At 37.5% G+C, this 13,450-nt stretch overlaps 1 protein-coding gene across 4 annotated transcripts in view; it reads right to left on the bottom strand.

Annotated features, from left to right (window-relative positions):
* Window positions 1-2,349: 2,349 nt before the first annotated feature.
* EIF2AK2 (eukaryotic translation initiation factor 2 alpha kinase 2) overlaps window positions 2,350-13,450 on the bottom strand; it is a 39,961-nt gene continuing 28,860 nt past the window's right edge. For all 4 annotated transcript variants that reach the window (XM_086700371.1, XM_086700370.1, XM_025927322.2 and 1 more), the window contains 4 exons: window positions 13,114-13,242; window positions 10,678-10,779; window positions 9,445-9,498; window positions 2,350-9,368 (listed from right to left, as the gene is read on the bottom strand). In XM_086700371.1, the coding sequence (XP_086556497.1) occupies window positions 9,246-9,368; window positions 9,445-9,498; window positions 10,678-10,779; window positions 13,114-13,242 (408 nt within the window). In that variant the 3' untranslated portion in view covers window positions 2,350-9,245. The remainder of the gene's footprint in view (window positions 9,369-9,444; window positions 9,499-10,677; window positions 10,780-13,113; window positions 13,243-13,450) is intronic.

The following is a 13,450-nucleotide window of genomic DNA, read 5'->3' on the forward strand; positions in this document are numbered from 1 at the left end:
GAGGGCCTTTTTATATGTTTTGTTCTTTTTGTGATTTTAGAAGCACTTTGTACTTTATAGTTGTTCATTGATTTCAAAAAAAAAATAACAATGCTGTTTCAGAACGCAAGTGTTATAGACATGGGCAAACACAATTTGTGACTCTGTTGTGATGCTATGGGGCTCAAGGACACCAACAGGTAACTCCCTCATTCCTCTCTTCACTTTGGAACAAAGTGAGAAGTAAGACATGGGAGTCAGAGAGAGATCAACATGTCAGCTTTATTATCAGTGACGTTGAGATAGAGAGCAAGGTTGACTTGTTCTCCTATTAGGCTCCCTAAAATATCTCCCTGACTGGACACAACTGCAGACCTCTGCCTTGCCGGGGATGGAGCCTACCTTTGCCTTCTGAGAGCATTTAGCTTTCAAGGAGAGAGGACCCACTAGGGGCGGGGCCACACGTGCTAAGTTCCTTCTCCCAAAATCACATCTCAGATAAGACACTTCTCTGTTGAGAGGGAATGAATGACGGTTCACAGAGTTTGCTCCCATACTTCTCTCTCCCAAGGAGCAAGAAAAAGTCCCTTCCCTCCATGCAGATAGGAGGAAGGAAAAGCATCCCCCTCAATAAGACTGATGTCAGGCCATGTTCCATTAACACTACTTCATTCTAGCCAATTTCAGAAACAAAATAATTATGATACTTGTGGGTAAATCGTGAGTTTTCATGACAGTGTGTATATCCACTATAAGTGAAGATTGCAAGTTTTAGCTAAAGAAACTTTAGAATTGGAAGTAATCTTAACTATCAGGTTATCCAAGTACTTCCTAAATTTGGGAGCCCTTGGACAACATTCCCAGCAGTTTGCAATCTAACCTCTGCCTTTATTTCTCCAGCCACAGAGAGCTCACTGCCTTAAAATGGATTGTTCCATTGCTGGGTAGCTATAAGTGATTTTTAAAGTTATTTTTCTAAAATCTGCTTCTCTATAATGTCACCACATATAGCTAAGGACATACCATGTAGCACACCTCTAGATATCTTCAGACAAAATTGGGCATCAAAAATCATGAACTTTTTTTAAAGTTCACAAGCTCAGGTACCACCCCTAGTGATTTTGATTCGGCTAGTCTAGGGTAGTTTCTAGATATCTGTATTTGTATAAAGTGCTAAGAATACATCTGATAAGCACCTGTGCATTAGGACTAATGCTACAGGTTAAATACAGAGCACTGTTACATTCTTGGGGATCCAGTTTTATAGCTAACCTCTCTTTCAGTACCACTGAGCAAGAGATCAGCCTCTTCTTTTAGAAACAGTATACACAAGAACAGAGCAAAAGCATAACCTGTATTTGCATAAGTTAAGATAATCAATAGCACAACTTGTATCAGCCTTTGCCCTAATATAACCTAATTCATTTGTTCTCAAGTTTAGCTTGGGGAGCTTTAAAAATGATAATACAAGGGGTGCCTGGGTGGCTCAGTCGGTTAAGTGTTTGACTCTTCATCATCACAATTTCGTGAGTTGAAGCCCCACATCAGGCTCTGCGCTGACAGTTTCCCATCAGCAGAGGTTCTGATGTAATTGGTCACTGTGGCCTGAGCGTGACCACCTTTGACTCTGAGATGCAGCAAAACTTGAGAATCACTACACTAGTTAACTTCTGGGCCTCCAGAAAAGGAAGCATTATTTTTATGAATATAAACACACATATAAAATACTACAGCTTATACTGTTGTATAATAGTATTAAATATTTACTTTTTCACTTAACAATAAAATTGTATTAATAGCTGAAACAAAGGAGTTCATCTTTCCTGGGAATTACAGTCAGATACTCTCCTGTCATTTCAGCCAGTATACTGACATCCATGCAGTCATTCCCAAAGCCATGTGGGTTGTTTCAGATGGAATGGAGTTAGTCACCAGCTTCCTTTCCTACTACTGACTGTGGGGACAACCATCCACCTGCCTAATGGCCAAGAATATTTTTAATACGTTCATGCTCAGAATATGGGAATAACTTTGATAGAATCCATGACTCCACCAGATTTGTGGTTCGCATTTCCAGGTCAAGGCTTAAAACTAGGCTTACCTTGGAGAATGGGAAACATTCCTTATTCTTATCCATTGACAATTAAAAATACAGGCTTCCAGGGCGCCTGTGTGGCTCAGTCAGTTAAGCGTCCAACTATTGATTTTGGCTCAGGTCATCATGAAATGGAGCCCTGCATCTGGCTCTGCACTGACATCACGGAGCCTGCTTGGGATTCTCTCTCCCTCTCTCTCTGTTCTTCCCCTGCTTGTACTTTCTTTTCCTCTCAAAAATACATAATAAACTTAAAAAAAAATACAGGCTTCCAATATGAGTAAAAATTTATTTTTATTAACATAAGCCTTTACTGATTTCAAAACTAGACAATAATGAAAACCAAGATAAGCAAAACATTAGAATTTTTAAATTTGCTTTAGGGAATTTGAATTTGCTTCAGTGAAATTTATGTAAAATTTGAAACATAATATGTCGTGTTGTCATTTACTTTTATTTATATTGTGCTTTGTTTCCTTTTTTTTTTTTTTGAGTGCTTTGTTTATTTTCAAAGTCCAATCTATAATTTCTAAAGTCTTTCATTTTCCTAAAATATAAATCCAAAATACCGGAGCTTCTACAATTCAAAATGAATAGACTTTAATATACAAAATTTGTTTCCCTTAAATACCCTTTTTTTTAGTGTTATTTGCCATTTAACTGTTGAAATTTGAAAGTGAACATTATTATTTAGTATTAGACACATTTTGTAGGATCAAGCATATGAAATCCTTAATACTTTTATTTCCCACCGATTCAAAAGCACTTACAGAGTTCCTGCTTTATGCAGATCAGCAGGCTCACTGCCTTGGGGTAAACAAAAATGAGAGAGCCTGTCCCTGCTTTCCAGAAATTCATCGAAAGAGCCACACAGGGAAAACTGAGCTCCCAAGGCAAATTGGTAAGCATAATACTGAGGCACTGGACAAGAGCAGAACTAGGAAACAGTTCCATTCTGGGTGGGGGACAGTGGAACATGATGAAGTCACACTGAATTTGATTCTGAATGTCATTTCAATACGCGAAGTTATGAGGAAAGGGTTACAATATAACCCAGCACTTTAACTCCCAGTATTTACCCAAGAGAAATGAAAACATACATCCACATAAAACTTGCACATGAATATTCATAGTAGCATTGTTCATAATAGCAGGAAAGTGGAAACAACCCAAATGTCCATCAACTGATGAATGGATAAATTGTGATAGAGCCATAGAATTGATTATTAGTTGGCCATAAAAAGGAAGGAGGTCCTGGTCCATGCCACAACATGGATGAACCTCAAAAACATTATGCTAAATGGAAAAGACCACATATTGTATGATTCCATTTAAATGAAAGTCCAGATTGGGCAAAAAATCTCTTTGGGATTCTCTCTGTCTCTCTGTCTCTGTCTCTGCCCTCCTCTGTGCACTCTCTCTCTAAAAAAAAAAAAAAAAAAAAAAAAAAAATTTAAAGATTAAAAAGATAACATCGTGGTGATGGTTGCACTCTCAACATACATGACGTCACTGAAATGTATAGTTTAAATGGGTGAAATGTATGGTATGTATTCTATCTCAGTAAAATTGTTATTAAAAAAAGAAGGAGATTTTAGGTAGAAACCATAGTTGAGAGCCATTGAGTGCAAAACCTTATTCAGGTAACACAGCTGACCTGTGTGGCAGGAGCTTAGTCAAGTAAGTCAGTGAACATGGGTCATGGAGTGGGAACCTCCAGAGGAACGTGGCCCTGCCAACACCTCGACTTTAGCCCAGTGAAACTCACTTCAGGCTTCTGGCCTCCAGAGGTGTAAGAGAATAAATGAGTGTTGTTTTAAGCCCCCAAGTGTGTGGTAGTTTTTCAAAGCAGCCATAGAAAACTAATACAGGTCTCAACCCCTGAAGAGTCACACATATTTGAGAGGTATTTGCCTCACAGTTTTATCTCTTCTACTGTTTTTAGTCAGAGTTTAAACCAATAGTGAGAACACTGTACATCTATCAACTGTAGTCCCTTCATCTGAGACTGTTCTGAGGACATGCAGGATTGGGACAGGCCATAGTTACAGATAGAGAATCACACAGACGTCAAGGACAGGGTTGACATTTAGATATAAAGAGTAAATACCTAAATGGAGTGTTTGCCATACTTTGTTCCTTAGTCTGCCTTCCTCTGTATAATCTCCCCTGGATTCAAAGTTGAGCCTCAGGGGTTACTTCCAGATAATATACACATCACTCTGTGTATGAATCCATCCTCTCTCTCATGTGTTTTCCACGGTCTGCTCGACCTCTTCACCTCAATATTCTGGCAGCAACACAAACAGCATCTCCAAATGAGAGCTAACATTTTACACCCCATACGTGCTCCCCTCATCACGTGGACAGATGTGCGGTGGCCTTCCTATTGGCTTAAATCCTAATGAAAAATTGTATAATAGATAAAAGTGTGACACAAAATATCTCTCAAATATGTGTGGCTCTTTGGGGGTTAATCCTATTGAAGCCTACATCCTAATCTGGCTACTCACCTTCAAACAAACCTGGAGGTAATCTCTGGCGGTACTTTCTCCTTAATCCTCACAACTAGTCACTGACTCCTCTTGGTTCTGTCCCCAGTATCTTTCAGGCCGTCTTAGCCTCTCAGCCTTCTGGTCTTTCAAATATAGTCTCCTCCTGCTCCAACCCATTCTAAACACAACTGTTTCAAAGAGCTGGCTGGGTCATACCGCTGCTCAAAAAACGAAAGCCTTATTTGTTGCCTTTGGGGGTTACCAGGGCACCAACTCATTCTAAAATATTTATTCCATCTATTCCATTCTGCTTTAAAGAAAGTTCTTTATAGAATAACCACAGATGATAAAGATTACAGAATCCAAAAATCTCTATTTTGCAACCCCTAATGAAATAATGGATCCAAACAACAATCTCCAACCATTAGGTGGAAGATTGAAAAGAAACTTTATAGTAGATTACACCACCAGAACCCATGGATCAATCTTAAGATCACTGAAAATGAAACAACCAAACATTATGTTACTCCTGAAGAGATGTCAAGGAAAGTATACACCATCATCTATGCAGTATTCTTGGGGAAAAAACTTGAACCAGAATCAAATCAAGCTTCTAGTCCTAACTAGACACCATGGGGATACCATCAGTCAAGTCCTGAATGAAGGAAATTCCACAGGATATATGATCTAGTTCCTTCCTCAAATAAATGGCAAGAGGAAAGAAATTTAAAACAGGAGTAAATGTTACAAAGCAAAAGAGACATCAGCTAAATGCAATGTTGGATCCTGATTTAAACACCTGGCCAAAATATATTTTTGTGAAGAAAACTGAATACAGACTGGTTACTATACAACCATCAAGGAAATATTAATTTTGTTGAATGACAATGTATCATGGCTTTGTTAAAATTCAAAAGATCTTATGTCAGAAATACATTTTTAAGTATTTACAAGTGAAATGATACAAGGACTGAGATTTGCTTTAAAATACTCCAGTAGAAGAAAATTTAAAAAAAGGAAGGGGGGTTGGGACACCTGTGTGGCTCAGTCGGTTAAGCATCTGACTCTTGATTTTGGTTCAGGTCACCTCACAGTTCATGAGATCGAGCCCCATGTCTGGCTCTGCACTGACAGTGCACAGCTGCTTGGGAGTCTCTCGCTACCTTTCTCTTTGCCCCTGCCCTGCTTGTACAAGCTAGCTCGTTCTCTTTCAAAATAAATGATTAAACATTAAAAAAAAAAAGGAATGGGGCGCCTGGGTGGCGCAGTCGGTTAAGCGTCCGACTTCAGCCAGGTCACGATCTCGCGGTCCAGGAGTTCGAGCCCCGCGTCGGGCTCTGGGCTGATGGCTCGGAGCCTGGAGCCTGTTTCCGATTCTGTGTCTCCCTCTCTCTCTGCCCCTCCCCCGTTCATGCTCTGTCTCTCTCTGTCCCAAAAATAAATAAACGTTGAAAAAAAAAATTAAAAAAAAAAAAAAAAAAAGGAAGGAGGTATATATAACAAAGAAGGCATAATATTGATATTTGAATAATGAATGAAACATAGAGTTTCATTATTCTGTTTTTGTGTATGCTTTAACATAAAATTTATTAAATTAAATATGAATAATATTAGAATCATTCAATATTCCATAATATCCCATAATGAAATATTCCACAATGAATTCCAATATTCCATAATGAAAAGTTAACATGCCAGGAACCTCAAGTTATGGTGGACACTCCAGTAGGGAATGGATGTTGTGAGTTTGTTTCTAGTGAGGGTCCTGGATAATTTGAGTCTTGGAGAAGCTGGTATTTAGACTTCTAAACATTTCATCTCAGATACATATGCATGTGCACGTATATATGTGTGTATACATATATATCTTCACACATGTCTGGCTTTACGGCTGTGGAACCTGTGCAGCTGTACAAAGCTCCATATTCAAGAAGTGACCCATGCTTAATTACTGAACAAAGTCCCCATGTGTTCATTTCACTGGGTCCCAAATTATGTAGCTGCCCCCACACACACACTTATCTATGTATATGTGTATATATAAAAGCTAAATCACATATGTGCATAAATAACTTTATCCTCCTCCTGGATTTATCAGTCATTCAGTTGTTAACATTTTGCCCCATTTGCTTTTTCTCCCTTCACATACATAGTGATTTTCACTAAACATTTGAAAGTTGTCCCTATCATGCCGCTTCACCCCTAAATATTTCCTCATGCACTGCCTAAGAATAAGACCTCTTCCTGCATAACTGCAATATCATTATCACACCTAAGAAAGTTAAAAATTATTCTATAATGCCATCTAATATGCAGTCCATACCGAAATGTTAACTGTCCCCAAAACGTCTTTTATAATTTGATGGGTTTTTTTTTAATGTTTATTTATTTTTGAGAGACAGAGAGGGAGTGTGAGTGGGGGAGGGGCAGAGAGGGAGACACAGAATCTGAAGCAGGGTCCAGGCTCTGGGCTGTCAGCACAGAGCCCGATGCAGGGCTTGAACTCAAGGACCATGAGATCATGACCTGAGCCAAAGTCAGACGCTTAACCCACTGAGCCACCCAGGCGCTCCAGGTTTTTTTTTTTTTTTTATCTCTTTTTTTTTTAACATCCAAGATACAATCAAGGTTCAAGTATCACATTTGGTCATTATATCTCTCTAGTCTCTATTTAGAATACTTCCTCTACTTTTTTGTGTGTGATATTGACTTTCTGAGAAGCCCAAGGTAATTATCTTATAGAATGACTTAATTCAGGATTTGTCTAATAATTTCATGATTGAGTTCCAGTTAAATGCTTTGGCAAGAAAACGAAATAGGTGATAGCACATAACTCTTACATCAGGAGAGGCATAATATTAGGTAGTCAGTCCCACCTTCAGTGATGTTGATTTAATCACATGGTTATTAAGGAGACCAGGAGGTCTTTCCATTGTAAAGGTACATTTCTCTTTCCCCTTGTAACTGATATATCATCTGTGGGATTATATTTAAATCCTTTGAAGATCTTGTTCCCCAACACCTTTTCAACCAATGGTTTTACCCTCCATTGATAAACCTTGCCTTGATCAAATACTGCATTGAGAGTTGAAAACAATATTAACTGCTTTCAATAACTTTTTAGAAATAGCTATAGCCTTCATAATAGCCTTTCTCTGTGACTTTTCTGCCTAGCCTAAACTTGGCTCACTTTAAAAACTGTAAAATTATGTGACAGGTTTTTTCCCTCAGGTTTTTTTCCAAGATGTCACCCAAATTATCTTCTGGTATTCTCTCCAGCAATTCAGGGAAACAAAGTATACCCAACATTCTTAGGTATATCTTTTCCAGAACTCAAGCCATGGCTCTTGTCCAGACTCCTGCCCATATTTGCCCCTCACTACTTGTCTAAATCCCTAGCCTACTTAGAAGTCTCACTGGAATGCCACTTCTAAGCCGTATGCCATGATACCTCAGTAGAAAGTGATCTCCTGGAAACTTCTCCAGACTGATTCTTCTCTGTGCTTACCTACTGCCTTCTAGCACAGTTATCTCTTTAAAGTGTTTGTTCTAATAGATACAAAATGTATTTAAGATAAAAAGAGTACACAGTAAACAGTAGTGAATGCAACATCTGGTTTAAGACAAAAAAAGTGAGGAGTGCCTGGGTGACTCAGTCATGATGCTTAAGCATCCAACTCTTGACTTCGGCTCAGGTCATGATCTCGTGTCTCAGGAGTTTGTGCCCCACATCTGGCTCCATGCTGTAAGTGTAGAGCCTGCTTGGAATTCTCTCTCCTCTCTCTCTCTCCAAAGTAAATAAATAAACTTAAAGTGAACTGTTATCTTTGAAGTTTACTTCCCCTATCACACCACTTCCATCCCTCCTCAGAAAACCACCATCAAAATGTAGAATTTCTTATTCCTTTCTTTCCCTTTATTGTTTTACCACGTCTGTTTGGATTTCTAAACAAAGTATTTCATTTAGCGTGGTCTGCAACTTTATGTAAATAGAATCATTCTGTATATGTTTTCTGTAACTGGCTTTGTTGGCTTAACATTATGTTCCTCAGAGATGTATCATGTTATTGCACCTAGCTATATAATTCGTTCATTTTCACTGCTATATAGTATTACAATGTATGAAAAAATACAGTTTATCCATTCTTCTTGTGATGTACGTTGTTTTTTGTTCTTTTGGCTGTTATGAACAAGGTTTCTATGAACATTCTGGTAGGCAAGCATGTAGGAACCAAATTGATGGCTTTGAGGGTATATACACCTTCAACTTTACCAGATCATACCAAATTGTTTTCCAAAGTGATTGTATATCACTTATCTTCTTATGAGTACCATATTTCTCTAAATTAGCTATTTCAAACAGTGAAAGATCTCATATATTTTTGGCCTAGAAACAGTGGACATTTAATGAATATTAATTGATTTGCTAATATTTTAAGAATTTGAGAGATATTCTCCCCTATGTTTATAATAAGAAGATAAGCTCAGGAAAAGAAAAGTGTCTGAATGTTTTTGAAGTAAAAAAAAAAAAAAGATTCAAACCTTCTTAAAATTTAGTGAAAAATTAAGAGGAAAATAAAAATAGAAGGTAAATACCCAATAGGTGTCCTTAGAAGAATTTAGACAGTTATAGAAAAATTGAATATCCAAGGCAGGATACTTTTTTTAGAAGAGCTCTAACATGTGCTTCGTTTCATATTCTCTTTTACATTCCTCCACTCCTTCAAAGTCTCCAGTATTTCAGATGCATGAGGCCGTTTCGTGGGTTCGGGTGACAGTAATTTTTGCAGAAGAATTTTCTGTAATGATAGTGAGTCAATACTAATAAATAGAACACTGAAATGAATAAAAGTCTGATTATTTTCAAGTACTTACTTCTCTGCCATCAAATACATCTGAGAACTTGCCGTCCCTTAGCTCTTTAAAAATCTGAAAATAAAACACACACACACACACACACACACACATATATATGTATATGTGTATATATATATATATACATATACGTACATATATATACATATATATATATATATACATATACGTACATATATATACATATATATATATATACATATACGTACATATATATACATATATATGTATATATATATATATGTATATATATGTACGTATATGTATATATATATATTCATGAGGAAGTTATTCACTCAGGAGGAAAACCAAACTTGCTTCTTGGCCCAGAGGCAAGCAGGACTCTCCTCTCCCACCTTTCCCCATCCTTAACATCAACATGTTGAGTGCTAAGAGCGTCATCTGCATTACTTCCCTTCATCCTTTTTTGGCATCCTACGTGCTAGGTATTTTCATTATCCCTGCTGTCCAGGGAAGGCTGTTGGCTCCAGCAAGTCCGTTTACTGAGCTTCAGACCAAGATATCCCTCCGGTTGCCTAATACGTTTAGCAGCTCCCCACTGCCCCCATAAGAAAGTCCATAATCTTGCCTTAATTTAGTCCCAACACGTCTCTCCAGTGTGCCAACCATCCCTTCCTTGTCACTTACTACTCCAAGAAAAATGATTCTGTCTGCTAGTCCCACCCTCTGCACAAGGAAGGCTGGAATGATCTTTCTTCTATGTTGGCCTATTAGAAGCCAACCAATCCTTCAAAGCCCAACTTAAATACCCCATGAAACCTAAATCGCTACAGCTAGAAAGATCTCTGTCCTGTTTCCCCAAGACTTCATGTCTTTTCCCAAAAACATGTAGAGCATTCTCTTATAGTATCTTCCCTTCTAAAATAAAAGCTCCATGAGAACGAGGCTTATTCACATTTAAAACCCTGTAGCACTTAGCACAGTGTCTTAGGCAAAGCAGGCAATCAATAAAATTTTACTGACTGACTCAAATAAGAAGAAACAGCTTTAGTTTTGTGAGATGTACACACCTTAAAAGAAGACCAAAGTTTCTGGTCTGAAGCAAAAAGTTTTGGTTGCCCAACTGTGTGAAAGATTAAATCCGTATTTCCTTCTCAGTCAATACTAATATATTCAAGTCTATCCTCACATAAGGGCAGTTACTATAGCAGCACTTTGGAGATGACTGCTAATAATTTTTGTTGCTTAATTCTTTTTTGTGATATTATTTACCTGTAATGTTTCTGAAACCGTGGGACATATGTAAAGGAGTTCCGCGAGAATTAGCCCCAAAGCAAAGATGTCCACTTCGTTTCCATATTCTTGTAAAGAAATCTAAAGAGACCAAAATATGTTTATATTTGTTACTGATAGATACCTGATATAAACATCCATGGCTTCTGAAACCAAAACAGCTATTTGACCAAACTATCTTATATCATGTAACAATGCGTGTTTATTAGCAAGATCTAAGGAGTCTCACTGCCCTGGTTCAAATGTGTCACTAACTGGCTGCATCACTCATGTAAATTAACCATCAATGGTGGAATAATCTCAGCCATAAAATGGGGATAACAAAAATTTCAGCCTCAGAGCTTGACAGTAGTGTTAAATAAGATGCAGGAGGCGAAATAGTTAAGAGTTCCCAGTAAGTGGCTTTCATGCAAATGTTCATATGTATTCATAATGTTCTATAACTGGAAGCAATCCAAATGACCATCAGAAGAATAGGGAAGCACACTGTGGTATATTCAGGCAATGGAATAGTACTCAGTAATCAAAAGGAATAATCTGCTGGTATAAACAACCACTAGAGGTTCTCCAGCAGACATTAGTTTGACTGAAGTAATCAAATACAATAAAAAAATCATACATAAAATATGATTCCACTCATATGAAGCTCAAGACAGGGAAAACTAATCTGTGGTGACAGAAATCAGAGCACCAGCTGCCTCTGGGAAGGAGGGAGGGACTGGAAAGGGCCTGAGGGAATTTTCACAGGCGAGGGAGATGTCCTACATTTTCACAAGTGTATGGGTTTCCCAGGTATATATGCCTTTGTCAAATGACAAATGTACCTTTAAAATACATACACTTCATGATGTATAAATTATTTCTCAATAAAATGTTTTCCAGTTTAAAAACCACTAAGGAAATGAAAAGCACAATGAGGAATGATTTTTTCAAAAATATTTTAGGGTGACAGTACAGGGTGCAGGAGTTAAAGTTTGTCTTCCACTTTCCTATTCCACAAAAAAAATTAAATTATGTTTTTATGCCACATGGTCCCCAAGGGAAGAAGGTGGATTTCCTCTCTACCCTAGGCTCTCAAACATCAAAAAGATGAAAACAGACAATAAGCTATCAACCAAAAATGGAGACTATTAGAGTAATGAAACTACACATAAGACATTCAAATGTTCTCCTTGATGATGGTTTCTTGTTATTTCTTTGTTTAAAATGTAGCATAGACGATTTTAAGTTGTCATACAAGAACATTTCTGTAATATGGTTAACAGATACAGAATCAATATCCAAAATATATAAATATTCCTTACAAAGAGATTAGGAACAGATAACCTAATTAAGAAAAATGAGGAGAGCACATGAATAGTAAATCTGCAGAAAAGCTGTAAGTACATACATATATAGATGGCCTACCTTACTAAAAATCTGAAAAATGCAAACTAAAACATCAGGATACTCTTCATTCATCACCGAGGCCAAAACGCAGTCTGCTAGCACCCTAGTCTGGTTGGGAGTGTGAAGGAGAAAGCAGCATTGTCCTACACTTTGGGAGGAGGGCATAATAGAATCACTTTTTTCCGAATGACAATTTCACAGTATTTAGCAAATTTGAAATGCACCTGTCAGCCTACTCAGTAATTTCACTTAAAGGAATCTATTACAGATTATCATGGAAATACTCATTTTTAGGGGCACCTGGGTGACTCAGTTGGTTAAGTGGTGGACTCTTGATTTTGCCTCAGGTCATGATCTCATGATTGTGGGATCGAGCCCCGTGTCGGGCTCCACACTGAGCACAGAGCCTGCTTGGGATTCTCTTACTCTCTCTCTCTCTCTCTCTCTCTCTCTCTCTGCCCCTCTTCCTGCTCACTAGCACACTCTCTCTCAAAATAAATAAATAAACTTAAAAAAAAAGAAATATGTGTTTTTAGAGTCAAAGATAAGGAGGAAAACACATAAAAAGTTGGTAACAGCCTAAATAAACACTCATCAATAAGGGAACAGTTAAATAAATGATGGTAGAGCTATACTTCAGTATACAATACAGTCGCTAAAATGGATGTCAGATCCATCTGTGCTGGTACGGAAAGATTATGATACATTGTTGAGTGAAAAAAAAAGCCACAAAACAACAGTACAGTCAGTTATAGAAACATCTCTTTATATTTTTGTGCAAAAAGTCTGCATATATATACAAATGTGTGTTTATAAATGTCTATAACTCACAGAAAATGATCCAAAAGGATAAACAACAGACTCTATGAGAAGAGTAGGGATAGAAAGTTGGGTTAAAGGGAATTTTCCACTTTCTTCCTATATCCTTCTGTGATGTTTTAATTTTATAAGAGGTGCCTGTTATCTTTCTAATTAAAAATACAAAAGAAATGAAAACTATATAGACAGAAAGGAAAGGGACCTCACCTGTTCTGGGCTCATGTATCGAAGAGTTCCTGTATTCCTTGTCCGATTTGCGTAATTTTTCAGGGATGTCACAAGTCCAAAGTCTCCTATCTTTACTTGTTTTGTATCTACCAAAAACACGTTACCTGGCTACAAAAAAAGAAACCCAATATTGAATTTATAAGCACCAATTTGACAGACTGTTAACACATATCCAAATCACATTTAACAAGGGCTATTTTTATATTTCCTTATAAGACATTTACCCTTACACAGGTAGCCCCAGACAGGATATTTAATATCACAGGTCTTTAAAATGCCAGCTGAAGAAGTAAGGATTTCTCTGTCTACAGAGAGG

Source organism: Puma concolor, chromosome A3, assembly GCF_028749965.1.
Source record: "Puma concolor isolate L17-30 chromosome A3, mPumCon1.1.hap2, whole genome shotgun sequence".
Taxonomy (NCBI): Eukaryota; Metazoa; Chordata; class Mammalia; order Carnivora; family Felidae; genus Puma; species Puma concolor.